Genomic DNA, 24,294 nt, shown 5'->3' with positions numbered 1-24,294 from the left:
TAGGCTGTTCCCAGTAAAGTTGCTTTTTGTAATTGGCTGATGGTGATTTTTGTAGCCCCTATGGTGTTGAGGTGCTCTTCAAGGTCTTTTGGAACTGCACCCAGGGCGCCAATTACCACTGGGAATATTTTGGTCTTTTTCTGCCACAGCCTTTCAATTTCAATTTGTAGATCTTTGTATTTGGTGATTTTTTCTATTTCTTTTTCTTCTATTCGGCTGTCCTCTGGTATTGCTATGTCGATTATTTTAACTTGTTTTTCTTTCTTCTCGACTACAGTTATATCTGGTGTATTGTGTGGCAGATGTTTGTCTGTTTGTAGTCGGAAGTCCCATAATATTTTTACATCTTCATTTTCTTCAACATTTTCAATTTTATGGTCCCACCAATTTTTGGCTACAGGTAGCTTGTATTTTTTGCAGATGTTCCAGTGTATCATCCCTGCTACCTTGTCATGCCTTTGTTTGTAGTCAGTCTGTGCAATCTTTTTACAACAGCTGATTAGGTGGTCCACTGTTTCATCTGCTTCTTTACAAAGGCGGCACTTGCTGTTTGTGGTGGATTTTTCGACTTTTGCTCTTATTGCATTTGTTCTTAGTGCCTGTTCTTGTGCGGCCAGTATTAAACCCTCTGTTTCTTTCTTCAAGTTGCCATTCTTAAGCCATTGCCAGGTCTTGGTGATGTCTGATTTTCCACTTATATTGTGCAAATATTGGCCATGCAGGGGCTTCTTTTTCCATTTGTCTGCTCGGTTCTTGACTTGTTCTTTCTTGTAGGCCTGCTTTGTATCATTGGTGTTGAATAGTTTCTCGTTATTGACCATTTGAAGTGCATCTTCTTCACTGTCCTCGATATATTCTTCATGGCCTCTTTTCTCCTCCTCTACTGCTTGATGGACTTGCAGCATTCCTCTTCCACCTGAGCTGCGAGGGAGGTATAGCCTATCTACATCACTGCGGGGGTGCAGAGCATGATTGATGGTCATGATTTTCCTGGTCTTACGATCTAGCGTCTCTATCTCTGCCTGGGTCCAGTCTATTATTCCTGCAGTGTATCTGATAACAGGTATAGCCCAGGTGTTTATGGCTTGTATGGTGTTCCCGCCATTGAGTTTGGACTTGAGGATTTTTCTAACTCTCCTGATGTATTCACTTCCAATTTTTCTTTTCACTTCAGTGTGTGCAATGTTATCAGCCTGGAGAATGCCCAGGTATTTGTAATGTTCTTTCTCTTCCAGGTTCTTGATCTTGCTTCCATTGGGCAGTTCTATTCCTTCTGTTTTTTTTATTTTCTCTCTGTTCATTATGAATACAGCACACTTGTCTAGCCCAAACTCCATTGCTATATCGCTACTGAATATACGGACAGTGTTTAGCAGTGATTTGATTTCTGACTGGGACCTTCCATACAACTTCAGATCGTCTATGTACAGCAGATGGTTGATTTGACTTGATGTTTTAGATGTTTGGTATCCGAGGCCTGTTTTGTTTAGTATTTGTGAAAGTGAGGTCATGGCGATTACAAACAACAGAGGGGATAGTGAGTCCCCTTGGAAAATACCTCTTCTAATGCTAACCTGTCCAAGTGTCTCGTCATTGATTGTTAACTGTGTACTCCACATGCTCATTGCTTTTTAAAATAAATATCTGAATGTTTTTGCTGACACCAGTTGTTTCTAAACATTTTAGTATCCATGTGTGAGGCAATGAGTCGAAGGCTTTCTTGTAGTCAATCCATGCAACACTTAGATTGGTTTTTCTTCTTTTGCAATTTTCTAAAATTTTGTCAATCAGCAGCTGGTCTTTTTTGCCTCTGGTGTTCGGGCAATTTCCTTTCTTTTCAACTGAAAGCTGTTTGTTAGTTAATAAGTGTTGCATCACTTCATCTGCTATTATTCCAGTTAATAATTTGAACATGGTTGGCAGGCAGGTTATCAGTCTATAATTACTTGGAACTGCACCTTTTGCTGTGTCTTTCACGATGAGATGAGTTTTCCCAGTTGTTAGCCATTGTTCAATATCATCTCCTTGCAAAATGTGATTGAACTGTTTTGATAGTTGTTTATGAAGGCTTGTTAGGTGTTTAAGCCAAAAGCCATGCAGTTCATCGTCGCCTGGCGCAGTCCAATTTTTAATTTTCTTTGCTCTTTCACTTATTAATTCTGGTGTTATTATTAGATCTTGCATTTGTTGGTTACATTTTTCGACCTCTTTCATCCATCCTGCTTTTTTATTATAATCTATTGGATTGTCCCATAATTTCCCCCAGAATTGCACTGTTTCTTCTTTATTTGGTGTTTCTACGTTTCTTGCCGTTTCTCCTTCTATGTTTTGGTAGAAACATCTCTGATTCAACTGGAATTGGAGATTCTTCCTGTTATTATTCTGCCTGTTGTTGTTGTTGTTGTTGTTATTATTATTATTAATTCGATTTCTATACCGCCCTTCCAAAAATGGCTCAGGGCGGTTTACACAGAGATAGAATAAATAAATAAGATGACTCCCTGTCCCCAAAGGGCTCACATTCTAAAAAGAAGCATAAGATAGACACCAGCAACAGTCACTGGAGGTACTGTGCTGGGGGTGGATAGGGCCAGTTACTCTCCCCCTGCTAAATAAAGAGAATCACCACGGTAAAAGGTGTCTCTTTGCCCATTTAGCAGGTTTAACCACCCAGAGATGAAAGTTTGGGCAGTATAGAAGTTTAATAAACAAAACAAAACAAAAAAACACAAATCTTCATGCTGAGTGGTAAATGTTGAGCGAAGCCACTTCAAATTATACTCGCGTCATTGAGGGAAGCAGCCTCTCCCTTCTGCTCTCAGGTTTTCTTTTGGTGCAAGTTCACATCACATGCCTCTGTGTTTTCCTTCTAGCCAATGATGGGGGGCGGGGGCAGAGAAGAAATTTCTAAAGAGTTATATCTACATTTATCATGCTAATGATTCCGGATCAGTGCCTCTCCTTATTTGCTCTGGCGTTTTCAGAAAAAGTAGCTTAAAACCAGCATTTTAAAAACCCGGAAATACATTGAGATAAGCTAGAATTTGCAAGACAAAGCCCGTTTTGTGTGTGGCATGGGTCCAAGGATCTCAAAGGGACTTCAAGGTAAGTTTGGCTGGTGTGTGAATGCACACACTCTCTTCTGAAGGAGATTCGGAGTAACAGCCCTGTCTGTAAAGCCTCCTGCTGAGAGGCTTTACAGCAAACCTAGGTTTATTGCCATTTAATATGTTGAATTATCTGGTACCATTTATCTTTGCTGAACTAGAACCAGTACGGGAATAATTACTCCAGTGACTGAAACCATATTTGAAATTGTAATCTCTGTATGAGATTTCCAGTTATTTCATGCTGAAAAATTGCCCTACAGTGGATTCTTCCTATCTATATAATTCTCTAAGGTGTACCCATGGCTAATCCTGTGCATGGCAGCTCTTGTGAGAGTTTGCGAGCAGAAGGACCTGATTGGGCAGTGAAGATTCCATATGCAGATAGGGAGGAGGAGCCTGCGAGAGCAGAAGTACAATAGTGATTGAGCAGTGGGGATTCCCTATGCAGATAGGGAGGAGGAGCCTGTGATGGTTAAGGTCAGTTAGAATGCAACTGCTGTTGGTTGGAAGATGTTCTTAATTATAGAGGAGAGGAATCTATATATATAAAAGGATAGTGGGCAGGGGTCTGTGAAGAGAGGAGTTGTAAGGGGAGAAAGAGCCCCTTCATGAGAAAGAGGCTGCTATTTTGTGAATTAGATGAGTAAACAAGATGAACAAGAATTGTTAACTTAGAAAGGGAGAGAGAAAGAGAGAAAGAAAGAAAATAAGAAGGGAGGGGAAGAAAGACAGAGGGGAAGATCGAGTGGAGGAGGAAGAAAGAGAGAAAAAGATGGGAGGGGAAGAGAGAAAGAAGGAAGGGTGAGGGATGGGCTCGAGCCTGTCAGCAGCCTGTGGGGAACAAGAGGACATGGCGGCACATATTGGCAGAAAGGAAGGGCCCAGTCAACCACTGCTGCTGTTTCGGGCTACTGAGGCCATTGATGGAGAGAGGCAGGCAGGGGATGGGCCCAGACTTGTCAGCGGCCTGAAGGGAATGAGTGGCCATGGTGGTGGCAGTGAGGAAGGGCCCGATCAACAGCTGCTGCTGCTGCTCCTGTGGGGAGGAGCAGGGCTTGGGTGAGGAAGTCTCTGGGGATAGCGGGCTGCATCTTAGCCAATAGGTGACAGCAACACTGCAGCTGCGACCAAAAGGGGTGAGGAGGATGGAGGAGTGACCAAGAGGGGTGAGTGGGATGGAAGCAACAGGATGGAGGAGGATAAGCAGGAGTGACGCTCAGGTGAGGGTGGAGAGATCTCTGAGGTGAGGGGGGCTATGGCAGGTGGTGAGGGGAGCAATCAAGTACTAGCACGCAGATGCTCTGCGTGGGTTAAGCTAGTTTACATTAAATTCCCATTCACTCACACACACAGCCCACTCCTAACAGATCACAAGGAACTGATGTTCAACTGATGAATTCCTTGTGATTGCTGGGAAATTGCATGATGTAGCTTGTGCTCTGTCAGCTCTTTAACTGGGTGGGCTATAAACAGCAATGCAATATATCCTACCGACATCAGTTCTAAAGCAGACAAGCCACACTGGGCCTTCATTATAATCTGAACTAAAGTGTTCTCCTGTTAGTCTATATATAATAACAGATTACAAGTCTAAAAGGAGGATGGCATTGAGAGGAAAGATAGAATCCTGAGCCTCCTGGCTCTCATGTAGTCAGTTAATGCCTTGACAGAGGCCGGGTGTGCAATTTGCAAGCAGTGGAGTGAATAGTTTACCCTTTTTTCCAGCAGGATGCACTGTAAAAACTGCACTGAAATTTGATTTTTAAAAATTACATTTGTTCAAGAAAGAGGAAGCTGGATGTGTATGCAATCCAAATAGCATTAACTGCTTGGGTGAGAATTTCAAAAGCACAGGGGTCTGTTGGCTGAAAATTGCTACGGATTGCCAATAAATGTACACCTTCTAATTGTTTTTTATTCCTTTTCAAATATTTCCTTAAGCATTACTTATTAATGAAGTCTGAGTCTGTTATCATTTGTCCTGTTGGCTGACATCCATAGGTGATGTGCTTTGCAATAGCCCTTAAAAATTGGTTTCAGTGGGACTTCTCTTCAGGAAGTTATCCAGACATGGCTTCATGCCGTGGGGTATCAGAAGAACAAATCTGTGTCGCAGCAGATTCGCAGCTGTTTAATTCGGGGGATTAAATGGACCGTTCACATAGGGTTGGCTCCTCTCCACATTCTCTGCAGATCTTTTTCCTGTGTGCATTCCCACAGCTTGCTCCGGGCTTTTTCTCCAACCAATCACATCACAGAGGAGGAGGCAGGAGACCTTTTGTTGCTGCTGTTAGTTTGACAGTCAGTGTTTTGCAAGTTTGACTAGTCAAAACAACAGAATGCTGTGGCACTCCTCTACTCCTTTTCCTTGACTGCCCTTAAGTGCCATAGTGTGCTGCTGTGTCCCCACTGTCCACTGCATTTTGCAGGTTGTGAGCTTATAGAGGGAAACTGCTGTCTGGGATAAAGTCCAGTACATGGTCTAAAGCAGGGATTCTCAACCTTGGGTCACCAGATGTTGATGGACTTCAACTCCCATAATCCCCAACCAAAGGCCATTGGGGCTGGGGGTTATGGGAGTTGAAGTCCAATAACATCTGGGGATCCAAGGTTGAGAATCCCTGGTCTAAAGCTTGCACTTGCTTAAGCATTGATGAGCCCTGGTTCATTCACTAGATCACATTAAGGAAGGGAGGGGACTGCCCAATTCTTTCTCTTTTATCACCCTCTTGCAAGAACTCATCTTCACAGAAGCCCCCCTGCCATTCTCTCTCTCTCTCTCTCTCTCTCTCTCTCTCTCTCTCTCTCTCTCTCTCTCTCTCTCTCTTCTCTCCTCCTCCTCCCTCCCTCAGTTCAGACCCTCACTTCTTTCCCCACCTTCCTTCTAGCAGACGAGCACCCAATCTCCATTTATTTCATTTTATTTTATCTATTTTATTTATATACTGCTCCTCCAAAATGGCTCAGGGCTATGCGGATGAGAGAGGACTCTCATTGACCCGTGTCTTTACCCTTGCGAAACTTGTAGCAGGAATGCTCCAGGTCCTGGTTCACTAGATCACATTGTGGATTTACTGAGTAGCTCTGCAGAGCCTGCTGCTTTGAAATTGACATGCTGCTGATTTACAAGTGTTCTGTGATGCAAGAATGACTACTCTGAGCAAGGGGCTGTGATTCCCTTTCTCCCCATTTTTCGCCCATCGATTCTGTTGATTTCTGTACTCTCTGGGTTTCTGCCTGTGGCTCCATTAGTCTTTGTGATACTGTTGCTAATGCCTACTGAGAAGTTCTCCACCTCAAGCTCCATTAAACTGAATGGGAGCTTCACAAGAGCACTCCAATCAAATGCATCTTTCATGGGACTGCAGACAGTGGGATCAGCCCCAAGTAGTATAGGCATGGAGTGTAGGATACCATCTCAAAGGTTCAATCCAGTGGAAGATTCTTATGCACAAGTTGCAATGGAATGCATGAATCCTGTGCCTGGGGCCAGCAGAAGAAGCCCACATTTTGCATTAATCAAAGGGTGTGGGAAGGCAGGCGAGAGAGAAAGGGAGGGAGGGGAAGGGGGGGGGGGGCTTATTGCATGAAGGAGCCGTAGCTGGGACCCAGCCTCAGGAAAAGCCCAGGTATCTGTCCAAACATTACTTATTTAGATCTATTAAGAATTTCACTCAAATTGTCCTGATCCCTTTTTAAGTGCTTTCCAGCCTAACTGCCTTCCATGAAATCCGGTACATAATTCATTAGCTAAAGTGATTCATCTCAGCTTTGTCACACTTGCCTGACCTCCAAAATCAAGCTTTGCCTAATTATTTCCCTGCCTCTTTCCCCCTCTTCTTCTTGTGAGGAGATTGGTCTCCACTGCCTCCCAACCAGCTTCAGAAACAGAGCCATGAAAAAAACAGGCAGCTAGTGGGGCAGAGATTTTGTCAAACTTCCCTTTCAGAAGATCAGCAAGACAAATTGCCAAGCAGCGCCCTCCACTGACACTTGGCGTTCTGCAAGTCTACCAAACAAATATTAAAACAACAACTACAAAAATGTGAGTTTTGAAAGAAGCCGAATTATCGGCAATGGCCCCTCCACACATAACAGAGAAGCGTCGGGGCATACCAGAAACCTTGTTTTTTTCCGGGGGGAAAAGATGCCGCCATTAGAGGGTTATTTTTAACCCAGAAAGAATTTGGGCTAAGCCAGAATGCACAGCCATAATTCAGGGGAAAGCAGAATAGTGTGTGAACTAGTAGTGCCTGATAGCTCGCTGCGACTTTGGGGTAAATACGGCTGACGTGAACTCGCACTCTCCATTCTGGAGCAGATGCAAGCTAAAAGCCATATGTGGAAAAGTTCCAGCTGTTTTAGAATGGATGGTTTTCAGGATTTCCACCTTCGTTTATTGCAAATACTACTACTGACATAAAATGGGTCTCCTTGGTCCTGAAAGGTACTTCAGCATCCAGGTTCCACAAAATGCACTAATTATAACACCACTAGCAAATTTCTAATCATAATGATGGTTTAGAGCAGTGATCTTCACTATTTTTTAAGTGGAGGCCACTTTTGGGGAAACCCCCCCCCACACCATCCAATATAAGAACCATCTCCCATCATGCTTCCTCTGGTGCTACACTTTCCCCAGACCTGCGGGGGTGGGGGCTCTTTAAGAGAACCAGAGCCCTGTTAAGCCTCAGCACCATCTTGGAAGGTGCACATGGAGCACTGGGAAGTGTAGTCCTTTCCAGCATTTTCTCCATAGGGCTCTATGGGGAAAGTGTGGAGAGGACTACATTTTCCAGAGTTCTATGTTCATCTTCCAAGATGGTGTTGGAGAATGAGAGAACTTCCTTTCCTTTAAAGGAGTCTCACCAGTATGGGAAAAAGTGCAGTACTGGGCAATGTGAACAGTTGCCTCCACATGGTCCTGGAGGGCTTCACAGAGCATTTGGCTTCCCAAGTAGCCTTTAAGGGAGCCTTAAAGAGTTGATGGGAACTGCCACTGGCTCCCAGGCCTTGCAATGAAGAACACTAGGCTAGGGTGTAGGGTAGACATTAGGAGAGTCCTGTGGGTTGCCATTCTCCCCATTTGTGCCCACACACACCACTGTCCACACCGTTTTACACAAATGCCACACATCTCACACAATGCTTTCCAGAAAGGGTCCAGTTTCCCAGGTATCACTGCAAGCTGCCTACCCTTCTTGAGAGTAGACCCAGTCATGAGGAAAATGTCCAACCCTTCCATTAATCAGGGCAGTCTCTGTCCTTTCCTTGACAAAAAATCCTAAGGCAAGAGTGGGGACCCGGAGGCTGGAACACCTTACAGTCCCTCAGTGACACCATTGGTGCTAAGCCTGGGGAAGCAGGGGTGAGAAGCTTCCTCCGGTTTCATTTTTACAAAAGCTGCTCTTGCCATTTCAATCCTGGCGTTTATTTCTTGTGCACTGTCATGGTGTTCATTTACCCCTGTTCCCAAGTATTTATAATGTGAAACTCTTTCAATTCGGTTGTTGTTGATGGTTAGGTTTGTTGCAATGGCAGGTCCTTTGCTGATACCATGTACTTAGTTTTTCTCAAATGCATTCTCAGCCCATATTCTACACTTACTTAGTCCAAAAGATTTTGCAGATTAGTTATGTTGTCTGCTAGCACGACGGTATCGTCTGCATAATGAATATTATTTACCACTTTCTGTTGATAATAATACCACCTTGTTCAAAAAGTACTTCGGTAAATATTGCTTTAGAATACATGTTGAATAATGCAGGCGATAGAACACATCCCTGTCTTGCTCCTCTTTGAGTGACTATCTCTTCTGTCATTTCTCCATCAACAGCCTTTTGATGCCACTATAGGTTTCCTATTATACTAATGTGCGTGTCATGGATGTTTTTGCTCTTCAATATTTCCATGGGCCATTCGTGGTGCACTTTATCAAAGTGTGCAACTACAGGTTGCACACACACCCCCTAGTAGAAAGAAGGGCTCAGTGCAGTGTGATCTGATGCTGAAATTGTCTTATTTTCAGTGCTATAAGTGCAGAAACCCCCTCCCCCCGCCCCCGTCCAAACTAAAAGGTGCTTACTGCCTATGCCAAAATTGAAACTGATATAAGTGAAGGATAGAGGGTTTTGGGTGTGGAAATACTGTATAATGTAAAAAATATTTAATATGAAGACAGCTAACAGTATCTTATTACTGTTGCTATTCCAGTTTTGTGGTGTTCCACATATTCAGTGCAATCAGAACATTGTTTATGTGACAGACAGGAGTAATCCAAGCAGGCATTTTCTGTTATTAGCACTGGTATGGACTTTTTTCTCCTGTCAAAGGAATATAATCATAGAGATTTTTTGCTCAGTTTCTACATCTTGTTTTTGCAAAAGAATCAGAAGCTTAACTTGAAAATAAACAACTCATCTAAAGAACCAGGAAAGTACACAGTGAGGTACATAGTGAAGCAGAGATGCTAGAGGCAGTAAAGCAGTGCTACTAATTAGTGTTAGGGTGTCTTGAGTTTTCATTAGATGGATGATTCGGTATTTTCACTTTCTCGTGTGCTTTGGCTTCACCAACATACACAGTAGGACATGAACTTTAATTCCTTTTAATTCCTTTCCAAGAATAGGAACATAGGAAGCTGCCTTCTACCAAGTCAGACCATTGGCCCATCTAGCCAGGTATTCTCAGTATTGTCTACACAGACTGGCAGCAGCTTCTCCACGGTTGCAGGCAGGAGTCTCTGAGCCCTATTTTGGAGATGCCAGGGAGGGAACTTAGAACCTTCTGCATGCAGATGCTCTTCACGGAGTGGTCCCATCCCCTTAGGGGAATTACCTTACAATGCTCACACATGTCTCCCATTCAAATGCAAACCAGGATGGACCTTGCTTAGCCAAGGGGACAATTCATGCTTGCTACTACAGGACCAGCTCTGCAGACCTAACATCTTAAAGAAGTGCTGTATGGTTTATCTCTTCCAGTCTGACTCCCTTGAAAATAGCACTACTAGCCTTTTGTTTTCCTGGATAAATTTCAGATAAAGAAATAGAATATACAGTACACACAAGTAGATAGTGTATACACATACAAGTTTATATACACATACACACATAGTGCATTGTAGAAGGTGTATTGGTTGCATTGCTGTTAGGGAAGAAAATATCTGGATGGTTTTTCAACCCGTGCGTCTTCCTTTTCTGCTAGTAATTTCAGTTCAGTTGTAACAACCAATAGTACAATCAGATGAGACTATTTTCTTGCATTATTTTGTCTTTTGGGGCAGCATCCATAGCTTATGTGGAGTGGTGCTCCATCAATGGAAGCTCCTTCACAAATGGAAGAAGCTTGTTTTTATGTTGCCCATTAAGAACGTTCACCTCATTTAGGACTTTTCTCCACTCCAAAATACATACCAAAAAAAGAGAGAAATATAGCGGGGGTCGGGGGGAATAGACTGATGAAGACCTAATGATTGAATACTGTAAGTCTCACAGGCAACTATTCAGTACAGTAGTTCCCAATTCACAATGCTATGGCCATGCCATTTGATGAACACTGTAAACATTTAGTTTATATTTATGTATGCAATTATTACTACTATACTGTAGTATTACTAGGTTGACTGCACCACTCAAAGGGAGGAATTCTATGTAGACGTAAAAACAACAACAACAACGGAGTGATTGGAAGGTTTTTTTAAAAAAAACAAGGCAGCCTCTTTCCTCACAGCAGTGCCTCATTTTGTGATCTATCTCTCTATCGCCCTTTACCTTCACTCCCTTATCTATAAAAACATTTTGTTTCTTTCAGAGTTGAGTACTACCTCTAGCTAACACTAGAGTACATTTCTGACCTGTCCCGGTTGTCCAAGAGGTGAGGCGCAGGCCAGGCCAGACCTCTCAAGAGGTCCAAGGGGGCAAGTTGACTTGAAACCAGCCAGAGACAGACTGAGCCCTGTTAAGTGGTGAGGGTGGCACAGGGGGCAACGATGAGAGGTACCTTTAAAAGTGTTTACTGATGATACTGCTGGCACCTGCAAACCTCAGGGGGCAATGGAGCGCTGCCTGGCATCCCAAGTGGCAGCTGCCCCATCTACAGAACTCACCTGGCCTCTTCATATGCCCAACAGCCATTGGTGTGGTCTGCAACACCATGCTGACTGTGCAAATGGCCGTTGCATATGTGTGGAGGCCAGGTGAGTGCCATAGGCAGGGCAGCTGGTGCTCTGGATGCAGGATGGTGCATCGTTCCTCCCCACAGCTTGCAGGTGCCGGCAATATCATCAGTAAGCACTTTTAAAGGTACCTCTCACTGCTGCCCTCTGTGCTGCCCTCACCGGCTGCCAAGGACCCTTAAATAACTAGACTACCCCTCCTGGGCTCTGCCTCCTTGCCTAGAGAGTGGAAACTTTAAAGGGGCAGCCTTGTCACCTGGATTTTAGTACTTCTGCTCCCCTGCCCCACTGGCTGGTGCTGCCAAGCTTGTTGCCATTGCTGGCATGCAGATATTGGTGGGTGTGAGAGAAGAAACTTCGTAGAGGGCTCCAGTTCCAAGGGTGCTGCTCAGTGAACTTGGGCCCCGTAGAAGCTACCTTGACTACAACTTGGACGTTCTTTCATTTCTGGTCTGCTGTTAAGATAGTTGGAGATTAGAGGGAAATAGAGGATACCTTATAGCTGCTGACCACTGAATTTATGCTTTGCTTCTCCTCTCTGACAGGTACTGTTTTAGTCATGGCTCTGCCTTGGGGTAAGGTTGGAGACCAGAGGGAAAGTGGGAATGCCTTGCAGCTGCTGAGTTTGTGCTCTGGTGCTGGTGTCTGTTGGTCCTGCCTCCTCAGATTCTGGTGTGGTGTCGAGATCCAGGGCTGGGTCTGGGTCTGGTCCTGCCTCATCAGAGTCTGACTCAAAGACACTACTGTGAGTTGGGGCTGTGACAGTTGGGGCCATGACAACATTTCTCAACGGGCATAACCCTTACAGCAACTTACAGCAAGGCTGCCCTCTCCACAATAATATATTAGATAGGGATGGAATATAGTACTACTGGCTAGCCTTGTAAAGGTTTGAAAATAAAATCTTGGGGTTTTTTATCGTCTTGAAAAGCATTTACTTTGCTCTGCTGTTCCTCATACAGTAATTATGTGGCTGTACACAGTAGGTACCCTATAGAAACATTTTTTAAGACTGTTCTTGAAATAGATCTTGAACGTCCTGGCTGTCATAATTATTTTATTGGATTGGTGATGATTGTTCACTGGAAAGTTTAGAAATTGCAGCAACAGCTCATTCGCATGATACATAAATGGTTGCTATGGCCTAAGGACTGTGGCTAAACTGAGAACAGAATCCACTGGCCTACAGTTAAAACATAACAGAATTTTTTCATAACACAAACAAAAGAGAGCAATGATACTGCGTGGATAGAAGTGTCCAAACTTTACTTTTGTCACTGAAAAAAAAAACAGATGTGGCTGTCAATAAAGACAAAGATCAAGTTTAAAATATGAGTGCCTTATGAAAATAAACTGGTGTGCATCAAATCAGTGGCTGGATGGAGCATGACTGGGATTTTCATGGACACTGTCCTGAGTTACTTGGATATGAATAAAATAAGAATGTTTAAAAGTATAGAGAGGTGCAAAAGTTAGCACTGAAACAACATCAGGGTGCTGAAATGAGTTATCTGGTTCACAGAGGAGCATTTGAAGGTGGAGCATCTACTGCTTGTTTATTTATATAGCACTACATGTGTGACACACCTTAAGTGGCACAGTGGGGAAATGCTTGACTAACAAGCAGAAGTTTGCTGGTTCGAATCTCCGCTGGTACTATATTAGACAGCAGCAATATAGGAAGATGCTGAAAGGCATCATCTCATACTGCGTGGGAGGAGGAAATGGTAAAGCTCTCCTGTATTCTACCAAAGAAAACCACAGGGCTCTGTGGCCACCAGGAGTCGAAATTGACTTGGCACATTTTACCTTTATGTGTGTAACAGCACAGCACAGTCTTTGAAAAGCACTCTGAAGACAGGTCCATGCCCTGTGGGGCTCAAAGTCTAAACACAGAAATAAGGGAGGAAAGTAAGGGTGGGGGAATGGAGACAAGGATACATGGGGGAGGAATAAGCCATTATTTAGTATCCATCCACTTCGGCTTGGCTACATGATGCAGGGGTTCCCAAACTTGGGACCCCATATGTTGCTGGACTACCACTCTTATCATCCCCAGAGACAATGGCCAAAGGCTGTGGTAGTCCAACGACATATGGGGACCCCAGGTTGGGAGAAGTGAAGGCATGCTGTCTTCTCCTTATCCAGTATGCTATCCTGCCACTGCATAGTCTTGCAGTGGAGGTGGAATATCCTCGCTACTACTTTAAAGTAGGGTTTGAATCCTGTGTACAGGTTGGTTCAGACATTCTGCCTCCCCCAAGCAATTGTGCAGTGTGGGGGTGGCATGTCTGGTGAGGAGCAGTTGTGCACACTGACGCTCCTCTCCGTGAGACTTGGCAGGACTGCTCAGATGTATCATTCAGTTAAAATACACAATGCCAGATTGCATCTGACTCATTAGGTTGGTTCAGATGATACAACTGCCCACCCCTGACCACTATCTGCTTGCTGTTCCAGTTTTCATAAGTGTGTGGGGAACTGTTTGTACAAGCTGCTCCCTCGACTTTAAGGTGGTATTTGCTGGCCCAGTGTAAGGGACTTTCTTACAATCTCCATGCTTCTGCGGTGTACCTGGCACTGCAACCATGTGGGTGTAGCCAAACCTCACTCTCCATACCTTTCACCAGCTGAGACTCCTCCTGGACAAAGATAACCTGGTCAGAGGTATCTACAGTCTGGTAACTCCCAGATTAGACTGCTGCAATGGATTGTACGTATGACTGCCTTTAAAGACTGTTTGGAAACAGCATTTAGTTTAAAACATAGCCATAATACTACTAACTGGAACTAGTCATTGGGAGCATCTTGCCTGTCCTGGTCTGTGCTGATCCAAGCACCCCTCCCCTTTTTGCCACCCCTTTTGCAGGTGTTCAGCAAAGTTCATGGGGGTGGGGAGATGTTCAGTTAGACGATACCACCACCATTGCCATGAGCAATAAAGGTAACTCACCCCCATGCAGAAACTTTCACCAAAGTTCATGACCTTTGTCTGAAATTGCCCCTGTTCATTCCACACTTGAACTCCCCCCCCCCAAACCATTGATTTTAGAAACTATTAAATAACATTTATTTGGATATGCTTTATTTTCCAAGCACAGTTCAAAATGCTGTTGCTTACCTATGAAGTTCTATACAGTTTGGAACCCAAGCACCTGGAAGGGCACCTGCTCCTTCATCAACCTGCCTGTCTCTTTGGAGGCCCTTCTCCAGGTGCCCCTGCGGTCGGGGTAAGTCAGCAGACAACCAGGGCAGAGGGCCTTTTCAACTATCGCCCCCCCATCTGCAGAACTCTTTCCGGAGAGGCTAGCCTGCTGCTCACTTTGATGTTGTTAGGCACAAGGAATCAGGCAGTTTATTTTCCCATGCTTTTTAATGTAGTTTAATGTTTTATTTCCCTTTTTACCACATTGTATATTTTAATTGGTTTTTAAAAATAATTTCAACCACCCTAGAAATATTTATATTGAAAAGAATTTTGCAGATCTTTAAAATACACACATAGATTAGAAACTCAAGCGTTTACTTACTTACTTACTTATTTTGTACACCGCCCCAAACTTCCATCTTTGGGTGGTTTACAGCAACATAAAACAAATTAAAACAGAAATTGAAACCTTATAACAATTTAAAACCACAAGCCTAGTTAAAAAGGGTGGGTGAATAAATGTGTCTTTAGAGACTTCTAAAAAGTTGTTAGAGATGGTGAGGTTCTTATTTCAGCAGGGAGTGCATTCCAAAATTTGGGGCGGCAACCCTGTGCAGCCACGAGATGAGTTGGTGGGAACAGCAGATGAACCAATCTGGATGATCTCAATGGGCAATGGAGCTCATAGTGAAGAAGACATTCTCTTAAATATCCTGGGACTAAGCTCTTTAGGGCTTTATAGGTTATAACCAGCACCTTGTATTTTGTCCGTAAACTTTATTGGCAGCCAGTGTTATTCTTTTAATATAGGAGCAATATGGTCTCTCTGAGATGATCCAGAGACCAACCTGGCAGCCACATTCTGTAACAACTGCAGTTTCCGGACTACGTACAAAGGCAGCACCACATAAAATGCAATGCAGTCATCAAGTCTGGAGGTTACCAGAATATGTACTACTGTTGTTGATACAATGGTTGATACAATGGATACAATCAGATGAAGCTGATAGAAAGCACCTCTGGCCACTGCCTCAACTTGAAACACCAGGGAGAGGTTTGGATCCAGAAGCACCTCAAGACTGAGTACTTCAACTGTTCCTTCTGGGGAAGTGTGACCCCATCCAGAACCAGCAGATCAAAATTGTCTCCTAAAGTTCTGATCCAACACAATAAGTTCCTCCATCTTATTTTGATTCAGTCTAAGTTTGTTATCACTGCCTCCAGATGGGCATTTAGGGAGGTCGTGCCTTCTCCTGATGATACTGACATGGAGAAACAGATTTGGATGTCATCAGCATACTGATTACACCCTTCACCAAATCTCCTGATGATGTCTCTGGTTTCATGTAGATGTTAAAAAGCACTGGAGACAATATGGAGTTCTGGGGAATGCCAAATAACAGTTCATGTTTTGAAGAACAACAGTCTCCAAGGGACACCAATTGAATCTGCCAGAGAGGTAGGAGCGGAACCACTGCAAAGCAGCATCTCCTACCCCCAACCCTCTCAGAAAATCCAGAAGGATATTGTGGTGGATAGTATTGAAAGCCACTGAGTGATCCAAAACGACCAACAGAGTCACACTCCCTCTGTCAATTCCCCATTCAAGATCATCCATCAGGCTGACCAAGGCGAACTCCAAGGCCCACCCCCAAATCAGTTTGAAACAGGACTAGATAATCAGTTTCCTCCAAGATTGTGTGGAGCTGGGAAGCCACTGTCCTCTCAATTACTTTTCCCAGGCATGGAAGGTTGGAGACAGGCCTATAGTTGCTTAACGCTGAGGGATCCAATGCAGGCTTTTTCAGAAGTGGTATCATGATTGCCTCAGGCAATCTGCATTCTGCCTTCCCTCACAGAAGCATTTGTAATATCAATCAGGCCTTCTACAACAACCCCACTGCCAGATAGTATAAGCCATGTTGGACAAGGGTCAAGAGAACAGGTGGTAAGCTGCACCGTCCCAAGCAGCTTATCCACATCATCATGAGTCACAAACTGAAACTGATCGAGCTAAACATGTAAGAGGAGTTGCTGGACACCTCCGCATTAGACTGTGCAGTAACTGTGGGGTCTGAGTCTAAGTCTGCCAGAATATGAGAGAATCCACAAATGACTAATTAAAAACATCGCAACAGGTAATTGATGGTTCCAAATTCTGAATCAAGAGAGGAGGGGCATGTTCTAGCCCTCTCACAACCCTAAACAACTCTGCTGGATGAGAGCTTTTATTATGGCCCCATCTTTATCTTAAGCTCACCATTCCCCACTGAAGCCAATCACCTGCTGAAGGCAATGTCTGAAATAAAGTATACAAATCTGAATTCTTTTGTACTTAGAAAAAGTTAGTTCACTTGTAAGAGCCTAAGACTCTTCCATGGCAGCTGAATCGAGCTGTATTTTGTAAAATCTGAAGCCCTGCAGTCATGCATCAGGTTTTGAGTTGTACAGCTTTGACAGCTGCAACTGAGTTATGTAAAGAGAAGCCACCAATCATTTCCAGTCTGGCAACTTGTCCACAAAGTATCAGATTTTTGTCCAATTTGATTAGAAACATCCCTCACAGTGTTTCTAAAAAAAGGATGTGCTAGAAAATACATTGACTTTATATTTATAATGGAAATATACTGGCATCTGGCACTATGATAATCTCATACTCAGCTACTCAAGTGTGCAGCATTTTTCTGATTTTACCCAGGAACAGGGCAGTTTAATTTTGTTTTCATATAAATAGCAGATAAGACCTCTAAAAACAATAGAAAATGGAGAAACCATCTTAATTTGGCTTTTAGGTTATAACTTTGGGCTTGGATTATATATGCCGCTTCTAAAAATATTTTTGCAAAACGGTAACAGCCTATCTCCCAATTTAATTTTACTCAACAAGACTACTTAGACTCAGGCAATGGGCTTTCATTAGTCCAGTGGAATTATTTCCATTTTTCTTTGAACAGCTGTCCCTCATAGCATATTTTAAACTACATTTGACACTCTCCTCAGGTTCAAAAGCCGTTTGGCAAGGGAATGGACAGGCTGCTGTTTCAGTTGCAGGGGAGTAACAGCAGGAGGGAGGGCATGCCCTCAACTCCTGCCTGTAGGCTTCCAGTGGCACCTGATGGGCCACTGTGTGAAACAGGATGCTGGACTAGATGGGCCTCGGGCCTGACCCAGCAGGGCTCTTCTTATGTTTCGGGGTTGAGTGGGAATTCAAGGCCTCATAGAACTAGTTTCATAGTTCTTTGGATTTTGGCTGTAACTGTATCTGATTTCAAAAATGTTTCTTGATTTCCGGCTCTCCTAGCATCAGGAAGATCAGAATCAACTCAGAATGTTAAAGGAACATTTTCAGGAACAGAGTTTGCCTGCTGAAAAATGTATCTTATTGTGTGCACTTGTACAGCTTCAGGTTCTGCATTTTGTTTAGCTGAATCAAGTACTTGTTCGGGCAATATAAAAACCATGGACCCTGTACTCACATATAACATCTTTGAGAGTGGGCTCTGAAGTCTCATCCCATGCTCAGAAACCATGCCCCCTGCTGTCCAAGTTTACAGTGTTTGCCTGAAGAGGCAAATGCTGTACTTGTGGACATATTCTTCCCATGAGGAGAATGCTGGGGTTGGGGGGGCAGGCCTTCTGAGCATGTCAGGCTGGGGGCAGAGATTCAGAGGGCACTCTTATAGATGATGTACACAAGTATAGTTTCCCAGTTTTTATAATGCCTGAGCAGGGCTACATATCTCTTGCTATTTAAGTTTATGATCTAAAGTAGTTTGTTTGCATGCACGAGAAAATCTTGCTGGCAGGCAGAATTTCCTTTGAAGTTTTCCACTGCCAAAGAGACACATTACTGTTCAGTTAAAAAAAAAAAAAGATGTGTCTCTTCAGTAGTTAGAGTGGCAATGATATCAAAGAAAATGCTGCCTTTTGCAGGCAGTTCTTCTGTACATGTGGATTGCCACTCTGGGAGTTTTTATTTTTTATTGACACTTAAAAATGCATCAAGACATCGGCATTTTCCAGCCACTGTAGCTTTTGCAGGTGACTGGCATGCTGACATGTTAGTATGTTGGACATCCACGTACTTGCTTGATATTAGTTTTGCAACTCCCTGTGCAGATTTCAGTGCTAGCTGGATCAGCACCTGCCGTGGGGGACAGCAACCGTTGTACAAAAGCAGAGGCAGTCGATCTGCATCTACGTGGTGATAGGTAACACTTCTGTAAACGGCTTCCAGTTTTGCTTCTGGGTTTGTGACTACTGTCTCTGGGGAAGCTGATACCTGGAAGCACAATCAGCTGCGTCCTGCACATTGTTACACACCTCCATTTCATGGATTATAGGCGCTAAGCATATATGATTATGTACAGTTTTAATTCTGTGTCTCTCACAGCCCAAAGCTGCAGTACACTGAGTTTTCTGAAGTGCATATTTGAGGCCTGTGCTGCAGCAGGTAAAAGGAGAGTCCTGTGCTAGGTAAATGGGACTGAACACTGGTCTGCATGCCTGTATCAAGCCCTAAACCATTCTAATTGCTATAAATCACCAGCACAATCTTGTGATGGTTCTAGGGAGACAGGACCATCCAGTTGGTCCTAGGATACCATACTGCTGCTGCTTCTTTCTTTTATGTACACCATCCACTTATTCAGTCATAAAGCTCACTTTGTAAATGAGTCAGGGCATGATCATTTAGTAGCCTAAAGACTATTGTGTTAAGCTGTTCCCTCTATTGACTTGCTTCACCCAGCTTGTGTACTTCTCACCTGAGACCAGGGCCCTCTTTTGTAGCACATCATAATCCTCTTCAATTGTGAAGTCATAAGTAGAAGATTATGACTTGGAGTGAGGAATAAGTGCCAGCATTAGAAGCAGATGACTTAAAGCAACAAAGATTTTACTCCTTGGAATATTTCTTCTTCAAGAAACAAGGATGCTAAATATTTCCAATATTGTATTGAAGCACAGTACTTTTATCATCCCCCCCCCCATCAGGCATCCATTAATTTAGAGAGAGTAGTTTGGTGGACCTAGAAACTTAGAGGTTAAATTTATTGGGTAAGATTCATCCACACACTTAAATCCTTCCTTGGCATGTATCTCTAAGCACTTTGAGAGCTGCTTAACCTCACAGATGCTTCTGTTGCATAAACAAGCATGCTCAAGATATTTTGTTCAGCCTGAAATAGTTGAGCTGCATATGCAACATGATTTTATTATGAGCAATCAAGTTTGATATATTTCTGTTTAGGTACTGGAAAGTTGGTTTTGTTTCCCCCCGAAGTAAGTGTGCATGTCAATTTAAAATAAAACTCAGGACAAATTTTAGTGGTTTGGCCCAACCTTGATAATATTCCCTCTTCATCCCCTCCCTCAGTCTCTTGCACAGAATAATAGCAATTTCGACTATAAAAAATCTCTAGGTAGAAGGAGCAGATCCTTAGCTCATATTATGGGGAAATGTGTGTTTGACCAATTACTGCAATTCTGGGTTTGATCTAGTGGATTTTGAAAAGTGTTTTGTGTATCTTTGATTTTTGTGAGAAGGTTAAGCACAAGGATGATTCAACCTAGTTACACACTTAGAAGGCCCATTGATTTCAATGGGAAAGTTATGTACACACATAGCACTTTCCCACCAAACCAATAAAATTTCAGAGTCCAATGCAGCACAGTCATATGCATATTTACTCAGAGGTAAGTCCCATTATGTTAAGTGGGACTTACTCCCAGGTAAGTGTGCATAGGATTGTGTAGCCTAATTTTGACTGATTATGCCCATGCTTAAATGCCTCCCACAGAAAACAATGGGGGACATAGGCTTTTCAGATTGGATTGTGTGTCCTTGTAAAACAATGCAGGTTTACAGAAAATTATGATAGAAGTTGCACTGTCTTTGAATCAGCACAATAAATGAACAGAACATAAGAACAGCCCTGCTGGATTTGGCCCAAGGCCCATCTAGCCCAGCATCCTGTTTCACACAGTGGCCCACCAGATGCCACTGGAAGCCTAGAGCAGGAGTTGAGGGCATGCCCTCTCTTCTGCTATTACTCTCCTGCAACTGGTACTCAGAGGCATCCTGCTATTATTACTGGTAGTTATTGTTAGTATAACAGAAGCATCTAAATGTTTGTACAATTAGTAAAATTGAACCACCTATCCAATTGGACTGGATTGAACAGACCTGTCTTTAAAAAAACAAACACCAAACGGTAAGACTATGGGTTGGATCCAGAGAAGCATGCAACAGGGCTTTTTTTGCCCTCTCCTCCCAATGAAGTTCCCTATGCCCTCCCCAGAACTGCTCTTGAAGGTCTGGGGACCCTCCAGAATGGTGTGAGATGGGGCATGGGAGTCTGCAGTGGGAGAGGGGGCTGGCGGGGCCATGTTGCACCAGCCAAAGTGCCCTTCCAGCTGTGCAAGGCACCTTTGGAGCTGACTCTATGGGTGTTGCAGACAGTGGTAGATTAATGGAGAGGCAGAGTCGGCATTTGCCTAAGGCTGCAAAATTTGAGGAATAGCAAATTTTGCCCATCCTCAAATTTTGTCGCCCTTCTCTGGGGGCAGCAGTTGCTGCAGCAAGGGTGGAGTGGGCGAGGAGAAAGTCCCCCCCCTTTTACCTTATTAAAAAAAGGCAAACCTTTTTTGTTTAAGGTGAAAGGGTAGCAAAAAGCTTAATCTGCCCCTTGTTGCAAACTGTGACAATTATTTTTTACTTCTTGGTTGTACTAGTACACCAGACTGTGCTTACTGATTCAGCCACTAATCTGATTCAACCACTGATTCAGCACTGATTCTGTGCTTACTGATTCAGAGACAGTGACAGGCCCAAGATTCACATTCTGACTTTTGGAAGATATGGACCCAACCTTCTCCCATGCAAATCCAGCATTCTAATGTATTCTAGACTATATTTATAAGCTATACATTTTTTTCTCCACTGGGAATGTTATTTGTTTGATTAAAGCCAAATAAAGCTCAGTGTTTGCAATCAGACACTTATATTTAGCCTTTTACATTTAGAGGAGAGAAAATAATATAAAAAGGGGAAATTAAATGTTTCATGAGAATATGTGTCAATCATTTGTTAATATTTAGAAGCAGATTATACCCTGTATAATATTTCTGTTACACAGTAGAATATAAGAACCACTAGACACTGTGTAATTTCTTTTCATCTTTTTTTTTAAAAACAGGGTTTTAGACCAAGTCCTCGTCATATTAGAAGACGTGTGGTACCTCGCCTTGAAGAAACAGAACCCCTGGTAGAAGCACATCAGCTGAGTGAGCAAGAAACATCTGTTAAGAAAAGGAAAATCAAGAAGAGCAGCAGAGTCCAACCTGAATTCTACCATTCAGTTCAAGTCACACCAACTCGAAAGCCAGTAAGTGTTCCTTCCACTCTTAGTACAATGACCTTTAAAAATATTATAGAATATTTGTCAGCAGTGCCGGATTGGGCACAAGCAAAGTAAGCCACAGCTTAGGGCCTTGCATTATGAGAGACCTCTGAATATTTTATTAACTATCTATCACATTTTTATACTGCCCAAAATGCGAGTTCTCTGGGCAGTTTACAAAACAATAAAAACCAATAAAAAGATTAACACCTTAAAATTTTAAATGTTAAAACTATTAAAACACAATTAAAACACAGTTAAAACAATGTCTAATTAAAAGCCTGGGTGAACAAATGCATCTTGACTGCCCTTTTAAAAGTTATAAGAGATGGGGAGGCTCTTATTTTAGCAGGAAGTGTGTTCCAAAGCCTCAGGGCAGCAATGGAGAAGGCCCGTCCCCGAGTAGCCTCCAGACAAGCTGGTCAATTAAAAAAATTGACTATATTTCAATTTTTGGTCTTGATCAAGTGAGTGAGTGTCTGTGTTTCTGTGTGTGTCTGTGTATTTCAATTACATAATTGGTTGAAAAATAAAGATAAAAGGGAAAAAATACTCCAAAACAGACATTATAAGGCAAAATATACAGCTATACAATTATTTATCATACCGAGTTTATAAATCTGTGCAGAAATAACTGTAAGTTATATTGAAATTGTATTAGACCAGGGCCTGGTTTATACCAACACAATGGTTACAGGTAGTATTCACTTCTTTAGATGAATGCTGCTGTGTGAGCAGCATGCTGGAAAAGAATGAGTGATATGATGGGTTGGGATTTCTGACCTGTTTTCTAATGCTATGGGGGCTTTTATGCTTGACATAGTTTAGGGCTTCAGCATGTCATAATCCAGTCCTGCTTGTCAGACTTGGACAATGCCAGAATAAGAAGCCCTAAAGCCAACAACAGCTCCAACTTCTACCAGCAATTAGTAGTTGAACCCCACACTTCTTACTTCCTAAGCTAGCATTTTTGAAACCAGCTGAGTAAATGAATGGAGAAGAGGAGGGACCAGAGAGATTCCATTCTGAAATAAGACATCTTTCCATATAAAATCTAGGTGCAATCTAGGTAGCTAGCTGGAATCTGACTAGGAAGCTTTAGTCCAGAACTGATTAATAGTAACTTTCTTGACTCCACATCCACTGGTAGCACTAAGCATTATACAGGTGAAACTCGGAAAATTAAAATATCATGCAAAAGTCCATTAATTTCAGTAATGCAAATTAAAAGGTGAAACTGATATATGAGACAGACGCATTACATGCAAAGCGAGATAAGTCAAGCCTTAATTTGTTATAATTGTGATGATCATGGCGTACAGCTCATGAAAACCCCAAATCCACAATCTCAGAAAATTAGAATATTACATGGAACCAAGAAGACAAGGATTGAAGAATAGAACAATATCGGACCTCTGAAAAGTATAAGTATGCATATGTATTCAGTACTTGGTTTGGGCTCCTTTTGCAGCAATTACTGCCTCAATGCGGCGTGGCATGGATGCTATCAGCCTATGGCACTGATGAGGTATTATGGAAGACCAGGATGCTTCATTAGCGGCCTTCAGCAATTCTGCATTGTTTGGTCTCATGTCTCTCATCCTTCTCTCGGCAATGCCCCATAGATTCTCTATGGGGTCAGGTCAGGCGAGTTTGCTGGCCAATCAAGCACAGTACACTGTATACTTTTCAGAGGTCCGATATTGTTCTATTCTTCAATCCTTGTCTTCTTGGTTCCATGAAATATTCTACTTTTCTGGGATTGTGGATTTGGGGTTTTCATGAGCTGTACGCCATGATCATCACAATTATAACAAATTAAGGCTTGACTTATCTCGCTTTGCATGTAATGCGTCTGTCTCATATATCAGTTTCACCTTTTAATTTGCATTACTGAAATTAATGGACTTTTGCACGATATTCTAATTTTCCGAGTTTCACCTGTAATCTGAAAAGCACTAGGTTTAACCATTTCTCCTGTCTCAGGGAGCCATATCAGCATTCAAAAGGGATAGGGTTATTAACATGGGCATCTACAGGAATTTTTCTGGGGTAGCGAGGGGGCAAAGTATATACATGTAAATATATAAATAAAAATAATTGCTACTCCGAATAAATCCGACTGTGAATTGGAGAGGAGGGCTGCCCCCTTTGCACCCCTTGTAGATGTCCATGGTAATCAATAATATTTTTTGCGGGGGGGATGTCAGCTGGGGATTTATTTTTTCCATGCAGCACACAATGTACACAGTTCATTCTCATGCAATGTGGAGAGGTGGTAGTGGTGAGGTCTAGAGATGGTTTTAGGCTGTTAGCGAAATTGAACTTCCACATTCAGATGAATACAATGAGGAACTCATGGTAGCATACGGTAGGCAGTGGATACCACTGTGCCTTGCTGAGGGCTTCCCTAGACAGTCTGTGGACCATTGTAGAACTTAAAATGCTGGAATAGTT

The 24,294-nt window shown here is 42.8% G+C and overlaps 1 protein-coding gene across 22 annotated transcripts in view; it reads left to right on the top strand.

Annotated features, from left to right (window-relative positions):
* Positions 1-24,294, top strand: part of DST (dystonin) — a 488,434-nt gene that overhangs the window by 27,435 nt on the left and 436,705 nt on the right. For all 22 annotated transcript variants that reach the window (XM_053286451.1, XM_053286446.1, XM_053286475.1 and 19 more), the window contains exon 3: positions 21,634-21,822. In XM_053286451.1, coding sequence (XP_053142426.1) covers positions 21,634-21,822 — 189 coding nt within the window. The remainder of the gene's footprint in view (positions 1-21,633; positions 21,823-24,294) is intronic.

This window comes from Hemicordylus capensis, chromosome 1, assembly GCF_027244095.1.
Source record: "Hemicordylus capensis ecotype Gifberg chromosome 1, rHemCap1.1.pri, whole genome shotgun sequence".
NCBI classification, from domain to species: Eukaryota; Metazoa; Chordata; class Lepidosauria; order Squamata; family Cordylidae; genus Hemicordylus; species Hemicordylus capensis.
The sequence above is the reverse complement of the archived record's forward strand: the minus strand, read 5'-3'. Positions and strand labels throughout refer to the sequence as shown.